Source organism: Schistocerca serialis, chromosome 11 (genome assembly GCF_023864345.2).
Source record: "Schistocerca serialis cubense isolate TAMUIC-IGC-003099 chromosome 11, iqSchSeri2.2, whole genome shotgun sequence".
Classification (NCBI taxonomy): Eukaryota; Metazoa; Arthropoda; class Insecta; order Orthoptera; family Acrididae; genus Schistocerca; species Schistocerca serialis.
The window spans coordinates 194,190,507-194,213,654 of record NC_064648.1 but is presented as its reverse complement, the minus strand read 5'-3'; the positions used below and the strand labels follow the sequence as shown (position 1 = coordinate 194,213,654).

The 23,148-nt window shown below is 45.2% G+C and overlaps 1 protein-coding gene across 1 annotated transcript; it reads left to right on the top strand.

The window, feature by feature from the left end:
• The first annotated feature begins 1,301 nt into the window (after positions 1-1,301).
• Positions 1,302-20,012, top strand: LOC126426645 (protein roadkill-like). Its single transcript, XM_050088531.1, has 3 exons — positions 1,302-1,867; positions 10,718-10,741; positions 19,628-20,012. Exons 1-3 carry the CDS (start codon positions 1,302-1,304, stop codon positions 20,010-20,012), a joined length of 975 nt encoding a protein of 324 aa, XP_049944488.1.
• The last annotated feature ends 3,136 nt before the right edge of the window (positions 20,013-23,148 follow it).

Below are 23,148 nucleotides of genomic sequence, written 5' to 3'. Positions count from 1 at the left end.
GTGTGTGTGCGTGTGTGCGTGTGTGCGGTCCATGTAACCGCCACCAGCCCCGCACTTTTTTATAAATCCAGACTGAGTTTCTTAAAATGTGGCTTGACCTTTTTGAGGAAATAAAGTTACTATTTCCGCTGGACAACTACCTTAAATGTTCAGTACTTTCTCTCTTTTTAAGTCATTCTTCTTTCTGTGGATGAAAATTCAAATGTCTCTTTCAAGATTCGTGGACGGTTTCCCTCGTTCACTTGTTCAACACATAAGAGTATACAGCCAACCTTTCACATTCATTGCTCCCACACCGAGAAGATGAGCAGGAACATTGTCAGTACATGGCTCATGTTGATTCTCGACTTCTACAGAACTATTCTGAATTGCTGTTTTAAAATGGATTCTTCAGCGACTGTTACTAATGAAACAACGTAAATCCAATAAGCAGATAGTGATTTCCCATTTTATTCAAAGGTCCAGTCTCGGCATCTAATGCACACAGTGTACACAGTCAGTGTAAGGACGAACTGGGAAATTCTTCAGCGAAAATTAGACCTCGTTGTCCAGAATCTGTATCATCGAGTGGTTATCTACTATTATCAGTACCATCTGCAATGCGGAGGTTCAGTGACTTCTGCTACAAAATAATAGTATACGTGTTAGTTGAAGGGAAAGTATATGCTCTGTGGCTGGCTCTGACATATCGCGCTGGGTGTGGTCGTCAGATGTTGTCCTGTTGGACTATTTGAGAAGTGTTGAGAATGAGTTGCAGGCTGAGTAGGCCTGCTTCCCATAGGCAATGTTTCCCAGAAGCACCCTCCAGGTTGTAGTAGACCTGTGTGAAACAACTCGTACAAGGCTACATGCACAATTGTTGGTTCAATGACGAATAATATAGATTCCAGCCATAAAATAATGTTGTTTCCTTGAAGGAAAGAAGTGAACAGAATATCTCGTTGAATAAAGTACTGCTATAGTTCTGTACAACCTTCTTAGTATTTTGGTAGATGTCCACTTCGAACAATTGCCAGTTCAAATAAAATGTCGCTGTAGAAAAAATTATGGAAATGAAGCCTCCCCCCTTCTGGAGCTTGTCGCGCAAATAAAATGCGCTGAAAGAAAACCGTAACTATTTAAAAAGGTATTATTAAAGATATGCAGGTATTCACCAATGGCATCAGTCTAACACAGCAAAGATGATACTGCCACTGGCTGGTGATGGACCACTTTTTATGAACCGTCACTCGAGAAGTATCAGTAGTCACCTGTAAGCTGAAAGGGCTGTCCGGTGATGCAGTGTTTCAGAATCGTCCGCAATGGAAGTGGTTAAGGACATCACGGAGACGGCGGCCGTGGACCTGGGGGACCTCCTGGACGCCGGGGACGACGCCGTGGTGATACTCGAGGCAGGCGACACGCGGCTGTTGGCGCACAGGGCCGTCCTGGCGGACAGGAGCCCTGTGTTCGCCGCCATGTTCGCCCACGACACCCTCGAGGCCAGCAGCGGCGCGGTGAGCATCCCGGACGTGGGGGGCCCGGTGCTGAGGCAGCTGGTCTCCTACCTGTACACCCTGCGGGCCCCCCAGCTGCCCGGCGCGGCCCCCCAGCTGCTGGCCGCAGCGGATAAATACGGGGTGTCGCGGCTGAAGGCGGAGTGCGAGCGGCAGGTGGCCGCTCAGCTGACCGTGGAGACCGCGGCGGCCGCGGCCGTCCTCGCAGTCCGCCACTCCTGCAGTGACCTCAGGCGAGCCGCCATCGAATTTATTAAGGCCCGTACCCACGAGGTGATGGCCACGCAGGGGTGGGCAGATGCGATGCGGAAGCAGCCGGAAGACTTGATCGAAGTGAGCCGGTTGCTGTATGATCCACCACCAAAAAGCAGGTAAGTGTGAGACAACCCACTCATTCGTGTCCCTCAGTTCTGGATGTGTGTGTGTGTGTGTGTGTGTGTGTGTGTGTGTGTGTGTGTGTGTGTCTGTCTGTGTGGTGTGTGTGTGTGTGTGTGTGTGTGTGTGTGTGTATATTTCCCTCACTATAATTTTTGCCACTGAGTTTCCTTAGATGTGTCACTGCTGTAAGATACGCAATCATAGACTGTCATTTCCTGCTAGCTCACGATGCTATCAGTGTCCTCTTGTATCAGGTTAGCTGAATCCCTAAGCTGAGTCCACTCCATTAACAGGTATGTTTTCTAGAAAAAATCATCAGACAACCAATTTGTAGACATTTATCTGTCGAACTACACGTGTAGGAAAAGTGGTTCTTTAGGTTTTGGGATCAAGTGTCAGGAGAATAGGATACATTCACTGTGTGAATGCAGCATGACGCATTCTGCTGTGCACACAAAGCTGTACTGCCCAACCCGGCCTCAAGCACAGTGATGTGTGTAGTTTGTAGCCGGCAGCCCTTACGGGTTGCTGTAAGCCTGTTCGTATAGAGCAGCGTTTAAAGTTGTTCAGTGCCTCTGTGGCTGATGACAATGAGACACCTCTGAATAGAGTCACGCTGCATGAAGACGACGACCGAGTACGTCACTTCTGGCCGACACCTCAAGCAAGGAAGCGTACTGCACAACGGTTCGACGAGGGTGGCAACATATTTACAGTTTTCGACAGCTGATGTTGATCTGCGGAGTTTTCTTCGTGTAGAAAAGCAGATTTTCAGAGTATTCACTATTCACACCTCAGTACTACAGCTTTGTCTCTGTTACATAGTTTGTCTGTCACCTTTTTCAGTGTGCAAGCCATGCCAGCAAGTATCCCAACATAATTCTTCGTTCTCTCCAAATCCAAACAGTACATAAGGGATTTTATTTGCTTTAAGGGAATGTTGTTGTTGTTGTTGTGGTCTTCAGTCCTGAGAATGGTCCGATGCAGTTCTCCATGCTACTCTATCCTATGCAAGCTTCTTCATCTTCCGGTACTCAGTGCAGCCTACATCCTTCTGAATCTGCTTACTGTATTCATCTCTTGGTCTCCCTCTACGATTTTTACCCTCCACGCTGCCCTCCAATACTAAACTGGTGATCCCTTGATGCCTCAGAACATGTCGTACCAACCGGTCCCTTCTTCTGGTCAAGTTGTGCCACAAACTTCTCTCCTCCCCAATTCTATTCAATACCTCCTCATTACTTACGTGATCTACCCATCTAATCTTCAGCATTCTTCTGTAGCACCACATTTCAAAAGCTTCTATTCTTGTCTAAACTATTTATCGTCCATGTTTCACTTCCATACATTGCTACACTCCATACAAATACTTTCAGAAACGACTTCTTGACATTTAAATCTATATTCGATGTTAACAAATTTTTCTTCTTCAGAAACGCTTTCCTTGCCATTGCCAGTCCACATTTTATATCCTCTCTACTTCGACCATCATCAGTTATTTTGCTCCCCAAATAGCAAAACTCCTTTACTACTTTAAGTGTCTCATTTCCTAATCTAATTCCCTCAGCATCACCCGACTTAATTCGACTACACTCCATTATCCTCGTTTTGCTTTTGTTGATGTTCATCTTATACCCTCCTTTCAAGACACCGTCCATTCCGTTCAACTGCTCTTCCAAGTCCTTTGCTGTCATTCATAGGCAGTCATTCATAGACATTATTGTGTTCAGACACTGGGCCCATTTTTATTCTGGAAGTATCGTTCTTTCACTGCAATTTCAAAAGTAATTTATTTTTTACCATGAGGTGGTATTAAGCTACAAAGCAGCTTTGTTTATCCAATACAATAGTTTTTTGGGGAAGTCATTCGTTATTATTCTGTTATTATTCACACCATTGATCTTGGCAAAGACGAGGCATGTCGTCAGTAAATGCAGCACAGGGGATCCCCCTGGATAAATTCCGTGTGGAAAAATTTACCAAAGGCTGTAGGGGAGTGGAAGGAGGCCTAAAAAACATATCACACAACTGTGTAAGGGAAGTGCATACCTTTTCCTCGTGTTGCATTCAACATTGATGCATATAGCCTGAAAGGGCACAATTAACTGAAACAAGTAGGTTCATGTATAAGGTCGTAGAGATTTTGCTTGATGTGTTGTAATGCAGGCTGCTATAAGTACATTTATCAGTCGTCATTCCTTATTTGAAGTTATAAACTGTTTTTGCAGTGATGTATAGAATGTTGTACATTAGAAAGTTACAAGGATGATTGTTTCAACATTCAAAAACGGTGCACTAAACATTTTGTGAGTGTATGTGGTTTTTGCAGTGATGTATTGAATGTTGTACATTTGAAGGTTACAAGGATGATTATTTCAACATTCGAAAACGGTGCATTAAACATTTTGTGAGTGTATGTGCTAAGTGCAGCGAAGAATTCACATCAGGAAACAGTTTTTTCATTTCGAATAGTATTCCTCTGATGTGACAGTTTACCGGTACGGTCCAATCGATTACTGGCAAATGTAATGAAATACGACCGCTTAACCTTCGTGCAATACTTGAATTCAGTAGGAAATGTTGAGAAAGAAAAAAAGAATTAACTTAGGGTCAAACGTGCCATCGACTGCAAGACCATTAGAGTCAAAGCAGAATCTACAGCTCCCAAATGCGGGGAAGGAAATCTACAGTTCCCTTTCAAAGGAAAGGTCTCAGCATTTGCGTTCATCGATTTAAGGAAATAAACCAGAACGCAAATCAGGATGGTCAGGTGGACATTTCAACCACTGGGCTTTAACTTCATAAAAGGAAATTTTGTGGCCCTGAGAAAAAATGTACAATCAAAGGTTAATCTGTGTCCTCAGAATGTAACATCACGCATATGGTGTGACGTAAGTGTTCTGTAGTAAGAAATCCTTCCAAGCAGTATGCCCATAGTAATTAGCATCTTTCATAATCGTGGCTGGCTGCAAAGATTTTCATCGAGTCATTTCAACTGCTAGTACCTGCACATCAAACCAAAAGAGAAAAGTAATTGTGATTTTATCGTCTGCATATGTCTTGTCATCAAAGACGGTTGGTGTTGGTTTCGACTTGACCACATACGAAAGTTTTCAAGGCATCATTTCAGGTTAAAACATGTCACTCCTAGCAACTGTCGAAACATTTAAGTTATAGAATGAGATTTTCACTCTGCAGCGGAGTGTGCGCTGATATGAAACTTCCTGGCAGATTACAACTGTGTGCCCGACCGAGACTCGAACTCGGGAGCTTTGCCTTTCGCGGGCAAGTGCTCTGCCAACTGAGCTACCGAAGCTCGACTCACGCCCGGTACTCACAGCTTCACTTCTGCCATTCTGGAATTTGAATAGTTGTTTCATTGCAGCCTCCTGCAAGCATCATATAAACTGCTAGGGAATGTTGTTTAACCATTCGCTTTCTCTTTCCACAAATCGTCCAGAGCTTTGTTAAACTCTGTGTCTAATGACAAGTCCGCTATGTTTTCCAGCTTGACTTCAGTTTCCCTTCCATCATGTCATCCAATAGTCCCTCACCTCATGGAGGTACTCAGTGTACTTTTGTCAGCCATCTCTTTCACTCCCCCCCTTCCCTCCCTCTCTCTCTGTCCCTCTTTCTTCCCCCCCCCCCCCTTTGCACTTAGCAGCGGAATTCTTTTCTAACCTCTTACACCCAAACCTGCAGATGTCAGACATTCAGATCAGTACCAAAAGTTGCAGGTCGATAGCTTATCAACAAAAACTGCGGTTTAGTTCGTGCTGTCTGCTGTTGTCCAGCAGAGAGTACATAAACGTTAATTAAAAGTCACACCAGGACTACAGAGCACTTCACAAGCCTAACAGTGAGTTTGTAACGTATGGTACTTTCATGTGGAAGTTGATAGAGCCTAAGATTCCTGTATCAAAGATCATGGGTTCACAATCCAACGACCCTAATTTTTTTACCGTATTATGTGTGAAAGTGCTATATGGGACGACGCGCTTTTTTTTGGGTCATGTCTTCTAACTGGTTTGATGCGGTCCATCACTAATTCCTCTCTTGTGCCAACAACCCCTTCATGACAGAGTAGCACTTGCAACCTATGTCCTCAATTATTCGCTGTATGTATCCCAATCTCTGTCTTTCTCTGCAGTCCTTGGCCTCTGTAACTCCCTCTGCTACCATGGAAGTCATTCGCCGATTTCTTAGCAGATGTGCTATCATTCTGCCCCTTCACGTTGTCAGTGTTTTCCATATATTCCTTTCCTCTCCGATTCTACACAGAATGACTTCATTCCTTACCTTGTCAGTCCACATAATTTTCAACATTCGCCAGTAGCACCACATCTCAACTGCTTAGATTCTCTATTCCAGTTTTCCCACAGTCCATGTTTCACTACCATACAGTCCTGTACTCCATATGTACATTCTTAGAAATTTATTCCGCAAATTAAGGCCTATGTTTTATATCAGTAGAATTCTCTTGGTCAGGGCTAGTCTGCTTTTGATGTCCTCCTTCGTCCATCCGTTTTGCTGCCCAGGTAGCAGAATTCTTTAACTTCATCTGCTTCATGACCATCAATCCTTATGCTAATTCAGTTTCACTCAGGATAGGAATGTCAGCAGCATATCATATCCTTGATATCCTTTCATCTTGAATTTTAATTCCACTCCTGATCCTTTCCTTTATTTCATTCCTTCTTCTTTGTACAGATTGAACAGTAGGGTGGAAGACTACATCCCCACCTTACACTCTTTTTAATCCAAGCACTTTGTTCTTGGTCGTTCACTCTTATTATTCCTTCTTGGCTCTTGTACATATTGTATACCACACATCTCTAGCTATAGCTTAGCCCTATTTTTCTCAGAATTTCGAACACCTTGTACCACTTTACATTGTCGAACACTTTGTCCAAGTAATCAAATCCTATTGTCTTGATTTTTCTTTAGTCTTGCTTCCATTATCAACCACAATGTCAAAATTGCCTCTCTAGTGCCTCTACCTTTTCTAAAGCCAAACTAATTGTCATGTAGGACATCCTCAATTTTCTTTTCCATTCTTCTGTATACTATTCTTGTCAGGAACTTGGATGCGTGAGCTGCTGAGCTGATTGTGCGGTAATTCTCGCACTTGTCAGCTCTAACAGTCTTTGTACTGGGTTGATGGTATTTTTCCGAAGTCCTAAGACACATACATTCTATGCACCAACGTGAATAGTCGTTTTGTTGCCATTTCTCCCAATGATTTTAGAAATTATGATGGAATTTTATGTATATGATCTGCCTTATTGGATCTTAAGCCTTCCAAAGCTCTCTTATATTCTGGTTCTAATACTGGACGTGCTCATGACATGTAAAACGGCTGTTTCGAGTTCACAGCAATGTTCTCTTGGTAGTCCGCTTTCGGTTCATTTCACTGAAAGCAGTAAAGCTGTAGAGTGCTTTAGTAGTTTCACAGAATATACAACCAGAACAGGAAAATAAAGAAACAGTTGCATCGCACATGTGGAAATAACAGCAATAACAATAATCAATAATACACAACATAATAACATCAATGATAAGTACATGATGTTCAAGTAACGAAGCAAAAGAAGCAGACTGTCAAAAGAACATTGCTACAAACTCCGAAAAGTGTTTGTACATGTCAGGAAAATGTTGTCCCATGTAACAGCTTCGCGCCAACACAGTTGTCACTAGTGGTATTTGAACGTTATACCTTCTCATCCACGCGAGATCTAGGATGCAGTTACTCACAGATGCGCTTTTCCCATGCTTAGTAGCTCTCGTGATACTTTTAATTACCCTTTACACGTCCTGTTTTCGTTCATACTCCATCGGCATAACAGCTTTTGGCACCGATCTGAGAGTCTGACATCTGGAAGGATGGGTGTTAGTGTTGTCATCCCTGCATTTAATTTCACAGAAGGATCTTTAGGCTTTTCTATGTGCTGAATGTGTGCATCCTACGATCACTTTTTATTTATTTATCCTGAAACTTACTGCTGTCATTCTACTTCATCGTCCCTCGAAATTAGAGTTACATTTCTTAGCGACCTGTAATACTTTATTCCTTGCTTTCCCTGACTATTTTAGTACTTCTTTCTTTCATCAATCATTTTATGTATTTTTTCCGTTTGCTCAGATTTCTTCAGAGTTGCCTTCCTTGCTCCAACATTTCTCTGTTCAGTTTTCGTGTTTCGCGTTGTCAGTGACACCAGCTGCTGAAATTCCAGCTGAGACATTTATTATCGCGTTATCTACAGTGTCACAGAAGTTGAAGAACCCATTCTATTCGTCAGCTCTTCAGTATCCCATTTATCTGCACACTGATTGCTCCTAACAGTTCTTTTCAGTTTGTTCACTACCATAACTAACTGACCCTACGTCTGCTCGTGCGTACCTCTTACAGTTCATCGGATTCTCTATCTGGGAATGATATAATACGGCTGGAACCTTCGAGTTCTTCCAGGTCTGTCTTATACACCAAATATACACCACCACCTTCCTCCTTAACCTTCTTGATAGCCAGAGACGCTGAGGCGCTGAAGCAGTCATACAAAAATCACAGAACAGAGAGTGTAGACATGCAGCAATCCCGCCACACAGAACAGGGGGTCTCTCACACAGGGAGCGGTGTGGACAGAGCCAGCTGCGCAAGTCCCACAGAGGACTGTTCAGTAATGACTGCACATGGTAAGCCAAATGTCTTGAAATTCTTTCTGGAACTGCTGTCCTACAGGTCATACATATTTCAAAAGTGGTTGTTAAATAAGGAAATTGAGAAGTAGCTCAAAGTTTTAATCATGATATTTTTCAAATTTTGGAAGGGCCACTTGTCCTTAACATTTGACTGTCTGTTACCATTACAACAGCTACAAAGACAGGCAGACGTACAAATGCCTCTACCTGAAGCACATACTTTGGTCTGTACTGGTCTCAGATGCCACACTTTAGGGATTGGTGCCCAACCAGTCCTACGACGTTTATTATGTATAGTAAAACGACAACATCTAAAAGGGTGCACATGAAATGCGAGGTAGTTAAGGTATGTGGGTCACGTACAAAGAGGCACAATCCAGTTCAGATCATTCGAATCTTTGAGAACGATAGTACCAGAGCTGGCCCGTACAGTGGGTCTGTAATTAAGTTCCGTGTAAGTGTCAGGCACTGTGTGTACATTTTCTTCATGCTTGATTTTGAACTTCCTGTTGTGTGGTATGGTGAGCAACTGCTGTGGGGAACTCAGGTGGTGCAAATGAATGTGATTACCGCACTGGTAATTCATTTGTACACTCCTGGAAATTGAAATAAGAACACCGTGAATTCATTGTCCCAGGAAGGGGAAACTTTATTGACACATTCCTGGGGTCAGATACATCACATGATCACACTGACAGAACCACAGGCACATAGACGCAGGCAACAGAGCATGCACAATGTCGGCACTAGTACAGTGTATATCCACCTTTCGCAGCAATGCAGGCTGCTATTCTCCCATGGAGACGATCGTAGAGATGCTGGATGTAGTCCTGTGGAACGGCTTGCCATGCCATTTCCACCTGGCGCCTCAGTTGGACCAGCGTTCGTGCTGGACGTGCAGACCGCGTGAGACGACGCTTCATCCAGTCCCAGACATGCTCAATGGGGGACAGATCCGGAGATCTTGCTGGCCAGGGTAGTTGACTTACACCTTCTAGAGCACGTTGGGTGGCACGGGATACATGCGGACGTGCATTGTCCTGTTGGAACAGCAAGTTCCCTTGCCGGTCTAGGAATGGTAGAACGATGGGTTCGATGACGGTTTGGATGTACCGTGCACTATTCAGTGTCTCCTCGACGATCACCAGTGGTGTACGGCCAGTGTAGGAGATCGCTCCCCACACCATGATGCCGGGTGTTGGCCCTGTGTGCCTCGGTCGTATGCAGTCCTGATTGTGGCGCTCACCTGCACGGCGCCAAACACGCATACGACCATCATTGGCACCAAGGCAGAAGCGACTCTCATCGCTGAAGACGACACGTCTCCATTCGTCCCTCCATTCACGCCTGTCGCGACACCACTGGAGGCGGGCTGCACGATGTTGGGGCGTGAGCGGAAGACGGCCTAACGGTGTGCGGGACCGTAGCCCAGCTTCATGGAGACGGTTGCGAATGGTCCTCGCCGATACCCCAGGAGCAACAGTGTCCCTAATTTGCTGGGAAGTGGCGGTGCGGTCCCCTACGGCACTGCGTAGGATCCTACGGTCTTGGCGTGCATCCGTGCGTCGCTGAGGTCCGGTCCCAGGTCGACGGGCACGTGCACCTTCCGCCGACCACTGGCGACAACATCGATGTACTGTGGAGACCTCACGCCCCACGTGTTGAGCAATTCGGCGGTACGTCCACCCGGCCTCCCGCATGCCCACTATACGCCCTCGCTCAAAGTCCGTCAACTGCACATACGGTTCACGTCCACGCTGTCGCGGCATGCTACCAGTGTTAAAGACTGCGATGGAGCTCCGTATGCCACGGCAAACTGGCTGACACTGACGGCGGCGGTGCACAAATGCTGCGCAGCTAGCGCCATTCGACGGCCAACACCGCGGTTCCTGGTGTGTCCGCTGTGCCGTGCGTGTGATCATTGCTTGTACAGCCCTCTCGCAGTGTCCGGAGCAAGTATGGTGGGTCTGACACACCGGTGTCAATGTGTTCTTATTTCCATTTCCAGGAGTGTATTTACTGGACCGCTACTCCTGTTGTCGGCGTGTATGAGTGTGTGTGTGCGCTGCAATGAGCCAGCCCCAGGACCCCACGAGGACACGCCTGCTCACACTGTGCCTCTCTCTCTCTCTCTGTGTGTGCAGCCCACCAGCCGCTGCACAGCTGAGGCCCGCCACCACCTCCACCACCACCACCACCACCACCACCACCGCCGCCGCCACCACCTCCACCACCACCACCACAGCCGCTGCCGCCGCCACCACTGCCGGCACAACCCGCCAGACTCCTGCTGCTGCTGCTGCACCGCCCACGACTCCTGCACCTGATGACGCCACTGTCTCTCACTTGCGGTAAGTTCTCACCATACACACACACACACACACACACACACACACGACCATTCTGTAGTAGATATGATTTAAATACCGAAAAGCAAAGTGTAAATGCAGAGTCTAGAGCGATCTGGCACTAAAATCAGAATAATACAGTCAGATGAATAATGGGGCTGTGTCGACATGATAGGAGGTTGCATCGTGAGAGAGAGAGAGTCATTAAGAATAGGTTGGTAGGGAAAATAGTGAGTTATTGTCAACAGTACAGTGATTTATTCTCATCCAACGAATGTCAGCGATAATTCAGGCACATACTCCAACGTCGTACGCAGAAAATCTGGTGGCAGGGAGCCACTGTGATTGCACTGAATGTGTGACTCTCTATGTCAAAAGAGGTAAACGTCCAGCACTCTTGGTATATTGGAGTGGTCTAGCAGGGTTCAGATAAACACATGTTTGTGAGACGTTTGGGGTGGTTGGCAGGACTGAGACAGGACAAAAAGAAAAACAATTATTTGGCATAAAATTTCCGCTAACAACAACAAATATGCTCGTCAAGCAGCAAAGAGAAGCAAATGTCGGCAGAGCGTCAGCTCGTCACGGTGTGGACGACTTTGGTCGACCCGCCGCAGTCTGGAGTAACACCCAGTCCCAGTAACAACACACATGCGAAGCAGAAACTCTGCCTGCTGTTGACCATGTTTCTGTCTGTGTGAACAACAAGTAAAGAGTGCTGTGAGCACCCAGAGTCCACACTTACTTGTACTGTGCGCTCCTATCTCTGTCCTGCCCTACAGGTTTTACCCTCTACAGCTACCTCTAGCACCATGGCAGTTGACCTCTGATGACTTCACATGTAACCTATTACGCTGACCCTTGTACATGTCACGGTTTTCCACATATTGTTATCCTCACTTATTCTGGAGGGACGTTTCAGTGTTCCTCTGGTATGAGTTCACCTAATTTCAACATCCTCCAATAGCAGCGCATTTAGGATGCTTCGATTTCCTTCTCGTTTTTTCTCGTAATCCATGATTCATTTTCATACAGTACTTTGTTACAAACATACATTCACAGGTTTCTTCCCCAGTTAAGGACTATATTTTGTGCCAGTAGCCTTGTTTTGCGAGGAATGTCCTGTTTTCGTGTGCTAGATAACTTTTTACAACAACCTCGCCTTGTCCCTAAGTGTAAATACGCTTCGCATATAGCAGAATCCCTGCAATTTGTCAGCTTCGTGGTCCTTAATTCTGATGTTATTTCCGCCACTCCCCAATACTTTCCTCTTTCTTCTGTTCATTAATCCTAATTCAGTGATCATTCGACTATTTATTACATTCACCAACTCCAGTGATTCTTTCTCACTTTCAGTGATAGAAATACCGCCAGGAAATTTTATCAATGAAATGCTTTTTACCCTCAGTTTTAATTAAATTCCTGGAAGTTTCTTCAGTTCCACCAACGATTCTTTAGTGTTCAGACTGAATATTTGTGGAGACTACCAGCATCGCTGTCTTCCACCATCTTTAATCAAAGCACCAATCCTTCCTGATTACTGTGCATATCCTGTGTTATCTGCTGTTCCCTATGTCTTATACCTATTTTTTTAAAAAAGTTTCGCACACTTTCACTATTTCACATTGTCAAACGTCATTTAAAGATCTACAAATCCAATAAAGATCTGCATTTTTCTTACACATTCCTTCCACTATCAGGTCGAAGGTCTAATTGGCCTCTCTCGATCCTTTACTCCAAATTTAGTGTGCTCGAACAGATCCTCAGTTTTATCTTCGATTCTTCTGCGTGTTATAATTATTCTTGTTAGTAATTTGGATTAATGAGCTGTTTAGCTCACTGGGCGAAAGCAGTCTGTTGTTACGACTCCTGTCTCATGGATCCCACAGACAAAATTGAATTGTCGTTTGATTTTCACCTTCCCAAATGATCATGTAAGTTCCAAGGGAATGTTAACTAACCGTTCCACCTTGTTTGTGTCCAAGTTTTCCAGAGCTTTGTGAAATTATGAGTGTAATGGCCAGTCCCCCACGTTTTCCAATTCGGCTTCCATCTCTTCTTCTGTCACGTTATCTGTTAGTTCCTCCCACTCAAAGAGGTCTTTAACGCACTGTCTTCTGGCATCTGCCCTCTCCTGCCCGTTTAACACTGGGATTCCTTTCGAACTCTTTGTGTAGTCATCCTTGCATTTAATTTCACTGATGGTTGTTGCGGCCTTTTCCATGTGCTGAATGCATCCTTCTTATGTTCCTTTTCTTTTCGATTTTTTCTAATTGTTCCTGCAGTCATCCTATTTTTCCTTCCCTCAAATTTCCGACTGATTTCATTTCAGCACTGTGAACTCCGACTTGGTTCCTGGAGTGGCAGAGAATCGTCCTGACACATCCACCTGATATTTTCCTGTCGTTGTCATCGATGGTATAGATTAGAAGATTTATGTTTCCGAGTCCAGAAAGCTCGTTTCAAGCTCAAACTAAAACCACTTTAACCTTTTACACCGACGGGGTCAAGGAGAGAGCTACATGAGATGGTTGTGCGATAGCTCAGGGGTGAAGCGTTAACCCACCAAAAGGGTGACTGTGGTAGATATAGGCTGAAGTCTCGCTGGAAAGATTTTTTTTATTTCTTGTGTGGAAGATTTACCCTCAGGTAGATCCACAAGCAGTTAAAAAGTCCTTAGAAAACTTTTTTTTCCTGTCTTGATTCAGTGTACTGTAGGTCTAAAAGTGAAAACTTAACGATTTGAAAACGTAGTTGCTGCTGTTTCGTCTTGTACAGAGATAATTTTTATGCAGAAAAAAGTGTAGAGATTTAGTTGGGGCACTGAATAACTTGTTAACTTGAGTTCGCTATATGTGTGCACCCACTGCTACTTTTCCACACATACTTTCGTGGTAGTCCTGTGACACAACTTCATTGTGACTGTGAGCTGCGCATTGTCAAAGCCTCCTTTTGTGCAGGAAGGGCACAATATCTCGCCTACTCACGACTGTTTATGGGCGTTTGTGCTATGGGAACATTGTTTTACTCTAGAATATTTTCCTTGTAAGGTTAACATGGTAAGTAGCAATACGTTCGCGTTGCTACAGCGTACACCTCATTGTTTTCTTTTCTAGGTTTACTGCACTCTACAGCTAAATGTAAGAAATAGCATTAGGAATGTAGTCTCCCAAATTATCTAACGTTATCGAACTTGCATAGTATTCATTAGACTGTTTCATTTTCTTAACACATTTTTTAATGCTTTTTCTTTGGTCATTGATGAGATTTCCTTGTACTGTGTGTTTTTCTGATTGGAAACATTCTGTTATTCGCACCTTATGATAAGTCTTTTGTAATCGGTGTTACACTGTCTTTGGTGATGCCAAGGAACGTATCTGTAACGGAGAGCGCTTTAAGTGAATAGTATTAAAAATAAAGTTATTAAGTTATAATGTAAATAGTGTCTATATCTACGTCTACATCCATACTCCGCAAGCCACACGGCGGTGTGTGGCAGAGGGTACCTTGAGTACCTCTACCGGTTCTCCCTTCTATTCCAGTCTCGTATTGTTCGTGGAAAGAAGGATTGTCGGTATGCCTCTGTGTGGGCTCTAATCTCTCCGATTTTATCCTCACGGTCTCTTCACGAGATATATGTAGGAGGGAGCAATATACAACTTCACTCCCTCGGTGAAGGTTATGTTCTTGAAACTACAACAAAAGCCCGTACCGAGCTACTGAGCGTCTCTCTTGCAGAGTCTTCCACTGGAGTTTACCTGTCATCTCCGTAACGCTTTCGCGATCACTAAATGATCCTGTAACGAAGCGCGCTGCTCTCCGTTGGATCTTCTCTATCTCTTCTATCAACCTCGTCTGGTACGGATCCCACACTGCTGAGCAGTATTCAAGCAGTGGGCGGACAAGTATACTGTCCCCTACTTCCTTTGTTTTCGGACTGCATTTCCTTAGGATTCGTCCAATGAATCTCAGTCTGGCATCTGCTTTACCGGCGATTAATTTCATATGGTCATTCCATTTTAAATCACTCCTAATGCCTACTCCCAGATAATTTATGGAATTATCTGCTTCCAGTTGCTGACCTGATATACTGTAGCTAAATCGTGGTGTCACCGCTGGACACCACACTTGCTAGGTGGTAGCTTTAAATCGGCCGCGGTCCATTAGTACATGTCGGACCCGCGTGTCGCCACTGTGTGATCGCAGACCGAGCGCCACCACAAGGCAGGTCTCGAGATACGGAAGAGCACTCGCCCCAGTTGTACGGACGACTTTGCTAGCGACTATACTGCCGAAGCCTCGCTCCTTTGCAGAGAAGATAGTTAGAATAGCCTTCAGCTAAGTCAATGGCTACGACCTAGCAAGGCGCCATTAGTAACATTGCACGTATCTATGGAGTCTCACTTGTATCGTCAATAGCGATGTACCAAGGATGGAGTAAAGTTAAGTATTCCAGAAGCTACGTACTTTTCTTTATAGCATTCATTACGTATCCTGTTACAGACCTATCTCTTGCCTGCGTAAACTAAACGCGTGCCTTTCGGCTACTTCCGTGGCGTGGCTGTCTTGCTACGCCACAACATAAATAATATGGGATCTTTCTTTCTATGTATTCGCAGCACATTACACTTGTCTACATTGAGGTTAAATTGCCATTCCCTGCACCATGCGTCAATTCGTTGTGCTAAAAAAGCGAATCACTCCTGGTGAGTGAGCTGCATCTCTACAGCACAAGTTTTACCCATACCACGTGAAACAGCAGCAAGATTTATGTAAGCTGCGAGTCATTTTCTAACTTGTGGTAATATTTTTAAGATAAAGTTTGACACGTTTACCATCTCAGGCGGAGACGGGGGGGATGAAACCTCACCGGCTTTGGGAGAAAGTCAGAAACTATATTCGTGTGTTCCACACACGACATGCGGAAGAAGACACACGCGTCCCTCACGCCGCACTTACCAGACGAAATTACTCCCACTGCTTCGAATCCACCCACAGATGTACGGCACGTCGCCAATGGCTTTTATCATTTTGAACAATTTTGATTCCAACTCAGTTATACTCAAACCAGAGTTGGCCGTCGAATATGGTAAAAGTCAAGAACATGTACGTGGAATTAATGAGAAGCAAAAGCGGAAACGTGACTGTACAAAAGTAGCCGCACTACAGCTGGAGGGCCATTTCGACAAACATTGGCACCCCTCACCTACCAACAAGTGTGAAAACTACTCGGTAGAGGGCAGTAAACAGGAAAGTAGCAACCAAAGCGAAACTTGAGGCAGTCCACCTGGGTGGTCGGCAGCACGTGAGAGAATTACTACCTGACAGCAGGCGAGGTTGGTACGCGCTCAAGTGAAGGACATCTGGTGAGTTATGAGACAATTGTTTGCCACAATAACACGAACTCTACTCCCAGTACCTTGCCTTCCAATTGTTTTGAATCGTAGCGACGTGCCGCGTGAATAAAGGAATGCTGTAAACTGGCTAAGAGGACAGACAACGCACCACCTGCCAGCAGAGGGAAGCGAGACGGGCGGGCGCTGGGTGGGTCGCCGCACGCACGCCGGGCACAAGCGGGCCACGGGGCGGCGCGTGCGTCGCTGAGGCGGGAAACTGCGAGAGGAACTTCGCAACATGTTTCAGTGCATACAGTTACGTGGAACAGTGTGCAAACTGAATAGAAAAAGGCGTAACGCAAGAACATCATAATGTATCGTCCTTAAGCTCTTTTGTGTTAAACGGTGTTTCTTACTGACTTATTTATTTTTAAGGAAACAGAAATCTAATTTGAAATACATAGGTCAGAAGCACTCTATTTTGTGTTGAAGGAATCTCGGAGGAAAAGCTGGTCCTCACGACAGAGCACGTGGTACTTTTTAGTACACTTTATTTCACTTCATTCTGTATGTTAAAACTCCTTTTAACCAGAAGCGACTGCGCTGATTTCTGCTGTTCTGCGTTACATTCATCGCCACCCGCTGTATCAGGAATCGCAGCACGGAGCTTCCAGCGCGTGCAGTGCTCAGGGATGGCAGAAGACCAACTTTCCAAACGAGCCTCGGCAACCGAGGCATTGGGCGAGTTACAAGATGTTGAGAAATAAATCGGAAAGCAGACCATCGTGAACACGGAACTTGGAAGGCGTCGCTCTCAGCTGAGTTAGTTTGTGTGCAAACATGGTCTTTCAGATGAAGTGCTAAAAATAAAAAATATTAGAAATAAAAAAAATAAAAAATAATGCGCGAAAATAGCGCAGCGACTCGGTGACAGGTATGGGGAAGGCGTCGTCGCCAGACCTCGGAATGGTTAAAAAATTAAATGAAAGAAAAGGGGTTAAGGGCGCGAGTTTCTAGTCTGCGTGTACTGGATTCGAATACCGCAAATCGCATGAATTTTAATTAGTTACGAAAAAGTTGAAATGATTCTTGCTACATATGCTGAAGGTCTGGGTTCGTTTCTCACATCCGGCAATCATTTTTAACAAGCATAATCAGCATCTCTCCCACCTCTGGTAGCCTGGAGGAGAGTCGCTACAGGTTGGGCCCTGACAGAGGCGGAAGTCACGCCAGGTTGAAACTCTGTCACCAGTCACCTTTCTTAAGCGATATCTTTTTAAATCAATGAGCCAATCGCCGTACAAGGCCGCAGCGCACATGACTCTTACGTGAAAAATATTGACGATGGACTGGAATTCGAACTCAGATCTCCCTTTTCGTCACGTTTGATCACTTTCAGATTATCCATTTCCACTGCTTCATTGTCTCCACTTGTCTGCAAAGTCATAAAGACATTCACAAGAGACATCCCTGGGTTCGAATCCTGGCATGTCACTTTAAGTTGCAACATGACCACAGCAAAATACATGTGAGAAATTATTCTGATTTTACCGATTCTCTGGGCTTTGTTACCAATAATGGTGGTACTGATGTCGAGTCCCAAATCAGACGGGCAGCTTTTCGTCCCTTTCGTGTCAGTTTCAAACATGCCACTCCTAGCTACTGGTGAAAGAGAATAGTACAGTCGAGGTATCTTTGTACGTAGTCAACAACTGTGTGTCCAGGGTTCGATTGCTAGTCAGCAGAAAATTTTCATAATTGTATTTACAATACAGACATGCGCACATTTCGCTGCTAATGAAGTAAATCAGTGTAGAAGGTCTACGCGTGACTAGAGGTCAGTGTCGATAGGTACTGGGTTTGAGTGCGCATAACGCAAAACACTTTCGTCTCCTGGTTTTACTTTCTCATCTCATTGCTGGTTGAAAATGACGATTTCTGACGTTTCATTGTGCTTAGTTAACCATCCGATTAAGTGCTGCGTTCGAATCTGCGGGAAACACACAACTTTATGGCAGATCATTTCAAGTTTCAACTTGCACAGAGTTTGTTACTTTTGACTGAAACCATGCTCGAGATATTTCTTCTTTACTTGTTAGATTGCATTCCCGGATTGTAGCGCAGTGAGAAAACTTTCGTCGTGTCATTAAAGGAGGATGCTGCTTTCTGAGGTTTCATTTATTACAATAAGTTTGAATATGCAAGCGTAATGGCTGTGAATTGTCCAATAACACGTTTTCTGGTATTTGCATCATCGAAGTGTCAGTTTGCATGTAAACCGATAATCACAGAGAGCAGTTGTCTCTTGTGGCCTCATGCAGTGAACATTTTGTACAGGCAAAGACTGTACCGAAAACTGAGCAGACGAACAATCTTATGAGGACGGATTACAAATCAGGCGAAGCACAATTCAGATGGTTCCATAAAGTTTCTGGCGTGCAGCCGCATAAATTCAGCCTCTTCTCCTAATATTTCGGCCGAACACCGTCCCGCCATCTCCAGAGTGAGCCGTGGTGACTGACACTGGCGCACTTGGTCCGTCCTTTTAAACCCGAGGACCGAACCACTGAATTTATGCGGCTGCACGCCAGAAACTTTATGGAACAGTCCTTACGCCGCAAAAACATCAAGATGGACGACAACTGAGATCGTTCAGATGATTTTGAGCATGGCAGTACTTGTTAAATACATGTGCGTATGCTATGAGGCCATAAAATGTCAGACACACACACACACACACACACACACACACACACACACACACACAGTTTTTTTATGGGGGTGATGTTGCCGAGTTGGTGTTCATCTCTCACATGTTTTGAATAAATTGTTGTCTGTGTGTCAGAAAGTTTATGTTTGGTGAGGCTGAATGAAGAAAACTGCCGTTAACTGCAGTGAAATTTTTTTGCCTGCGTACCAGGAAAGAGTGTGTTTGAAAACCAGGAGACAGGATACTTGTGTGTGACCTCTGGCAGTGAAGCTGCAGACAGAGACCAGTGTTGGCTGCAAGAAGCGTGTTCTGTAGTGGAGGTGAGCGACTGGTTAGGTGTTGCGTGCCGAGAGCGAAGGAGCTGACTTGCAGGAATGAGTGAGACAAAATGTGGTAATGAAATTCTTTCAGAGGTTGTATAACGCTATTTGTAATGGACGATGAATGAAGATTTTCTTATGAGGGGGATAGAACAGATGTACTGTAGTTTAATACATACACACAATTGTGCACTGTTTTGTACTGTGGGAGGGGGAATACGGTAGGTTTGTTTCAGGACAGATTTGTATTCGCAACAGTTGTTTCCTCGTGTGGCTGTTTTCCTTGTTCTGTGTGTTGTGTGTTTGTAGCAGAGAGTGGCAGTTTGTGTGTTTTGTGCAGGAGCCTCTCTGCAGGAGAGAGGGGCAGGAGGCTGGTCCAGGCGGCTGAGGAGGGGGCAGTGGGGGAGCTGAGGGCGCTGATCGCCACAGGGGCCGACGTGGAGGCGAGGGGCGGGTGGAGCGGGTGGACCGCCCTGCACTGGGCAGCAGCCAGGGGAGACGTCGAGGCGGCGAGGCTGCTGGTGGGGGCGGGGGCGGCGGTGGACGCCAGGGGTGATGATGGGTGGACGCCGCTCCATGTTGCGGCAGCCAGTGGCCACGCAGAAGTGGCGGCTGCGCTGCTCGTCGCGGGGGCCGACAGGGGGGCCACAACTGGTGGTGGGCAGACAGCGCTGGACCTCGCCAGGCAGCGCAACCACAGGCGGCTGGTGGAGATGCTGTCATGAGGCAGCCAGTCCACCGAACTCTGTGCAAAAAAAACATGAACTGAATGAGTTTGTACGAGAGCAATATTCATAATTTTTAAGTAAAGATCCAAAGAACTCAATCCTATTGTAACTCACGAATTTCACCCCTCCTCAACTAACATACAGCACACAAATACTGTAAGGAACGTTGTAGCAAAACCCAGACAACGCCAGATAACAGCAAAATAATTCAGGTAACAACGGACAATCCTTCTCTCAAGAAAAATCTCAAGAGTACACTTCCAGACTAAACATGGCAAAAGTCAACAGTTCATTGTGAACAAACACAACTGCTCTATAATATCTGATCGTTGAAAAGTATTTCATACCAGTCAGCAAGGTGCTACATCAGACTATTCTAATTTGCAACATACCGAGATTAACGCTATATCAGTTCTATCACCAGAATTTTCGCTCCTGATATCAGACTCAATTTACTTCTCCATATTCAGCAAACATTCTACTCTACCGTACCTGTTGTGTTTAATAACAATGAGATGTTAGTAGCGGTATTCACACCACATAATGCGACCATCATCTGGAACCATACAGTCAGTCTACATTTAACTAAACACAATCACACCACAACATGACACGCATACAAAATGTGAAGGAAATCCTCTCTAACTAGTATTGTTGTCTGTACTTGACGTAAAAGATTGCAACAAGCAAAGTAATCCTAGTTGTATTGTAGACAGAACACCGAGGCCCGAGTTTCAGCACACGAAAGCAATTTCGCAACGACGCACACGAGTCCCCACACTCATCGGTCACAACGGCACAGCTGAGACGGTGACGCAAGTCATGGAACTACAGGTAATAAAATTACACTTACTTTCACTCATACATCGAGTAAATAAGTGTAGTGGAGAGAGTGTACGCCTGTCAACTCAGCTGCTGTCACCTCACTTCACTCCCTGTGTCCGCAGCTCGCCGCTCCCCGCCAGTCCGTGGCTCCTGCCACAACTGTCAGCGGCCCCTCTGCTTGTGAGGCGCCAGCAGGCAAACGGCAGAACAGTCCGTGAGGCCGTCACTCACACTTCACTCACAAAGAGTACTGACAAGGCGCAGACACAACATTGCCTTCACGAATCTTTTCAACAGTAAAATTTCTTCTCCGAGACCTTCGCTATTAACGTCTACACTGTAGCAAGATTCGTCGTTTCCCACAAGCTCTTGGACCGGAGAATCGTGTTCGCTTACGTAGTTCCACGGGGAACAGAATGTGTCCGTGTTGCGTGTGGCTGCACGCGGTACAGTCAAGTTCCCTACAGCTGTGTAATAACGTGGCAAACATTTAGCTGAAAGCTGTCCCTCGAGCTATGGTTTAAATCGTCCCCTGATGCTTCATCAACTAAGCGTTTTCTTCTGCCTTGCCGTTTTTCTCCGTCATCAATCATTACATTCACTTCAGGTGATATTCCAATATTTTCTGCTACTTCGCAACTTTCTGCGTAAATAGTATCCCAACATTTCTCAGCTGATTTAATCCTTCCGCGAGACTCTTGTTCATACTACTTGAAACATATGTTTCTCCGGTTTGAAGTACAACTTTATGTATGTTTATTGCAGCCAATAATTTCAAATACTTATGAATGCTCCTTAGTTCAATGTGCTGCTCCCGCAGTCCAGGTTATTAGCAAGTCCAACCGCCCATTGTAATCCTGGCAAATCCTCGGCAAATGGATGCATGGCACCTACCCACACAGACCCTCTCGTTGCCGATATTTTCTTTTAAAGCCTTCCATAGCTGCCACTTTCAATTTAAATGAGTTTCTTAGAAACAGCAGCTGTACTGGAGACAGAGGAGAAACGTCATGGGGAAGTATCGCAGTTAACTCGAGTTCTTCTTTTTGCCGCGTCTTTGAAGTGGACTGACAAGGCAGCCAGTCCACAGTGACGGGTAGCCGATAGAAAGGCACGTATGCGTACACACTCACGCCGACGGGCGTCAATTCTGGAACAGGATAACTATTGAATGGTAGCAAGAAAAGTACGTAGCTGCTTTATACTTAACTTTATTATTTGATGACTACAGCATTCTTCTTGAGACATTTATACTATAACTCTCAAAGTAGGTAAGGCTAATGGCGCCTTGCTAGGTCGTAGCCATGGACTTAGCAGAAGGCTATTCTAACTGGCTCTCGGCAAATGAGAGGAAGGCTTCGTCCGTATGGTCGCTAGCAATCTCCTCGTACAACTGGGGCGAGTGCTATATCGTCTCTCGAGACCTGCCTTGTGGTGGCGCTAGGTCTGCGATCACACAGTGGCGACACGCGGGTCCGACATGTACTAAATGGACCGCGGCCGATTTAAGCTACCACCTAGCAAGTGTGGTGTCTGGCGGTGACACCACAGTCTTCCCCACATGTGGCACATGTAAGCTGGCGTTTCGTTGCTGTGTGTGCAACTATGACTTCCGTATGATACACAATCTTACACACCTCCGCCGCGATATTAAACACTTTGTGGAGGTAACAGAGAGCCATGTTATGCATCTCGCCGAAAGTTCGGGACGCGCCTGACGCCCTCCACCTGGTGTTGTCTGCTACTGCGGCTCACTGGAACGGCACAGCACGCTACAGCAGAGGGGAAACAGCCCAGAACTCCGTCCCCTTTCCTCGCATCGTCAAATACGCCGGAATTCACTGCTCATATCGCTCAATAACCGGACGCCCAATAGTCTGAAACGTGTTCCTGTTTAAACTCGTGCATGTAAATGTCTGGTTGGTTTCTGAGAAACTGGTAAAATTTATGTTGATATGTAAATAGGTTAATCTCAGAGCAGGGCAGCAAAACTGTTTTAAAATTAAATTTTGATCGGAAGTATGTGAAGCACACGCTACACGATGCGACATACAGTCTAGCCACCACGTCAAACAATTCGCCTGCGAGAGAGCATGGCGTTTTCGATGAAACTTACAAGTGCTATTTGATTGCAAACAAATGACTCAGGTTAAAATGTTGGCCCTGAATTTTGTTAATGTTTATCTTCAGCCTCGCAAAGAATCACTGAACCAGCAGTTTTATGGTAATTACAGAGCAAATGAACACAAAATTTTACGCATCCAACTTCGTGTTAAAACTGTTCCAAATCTCACAAGGTAACACCTGT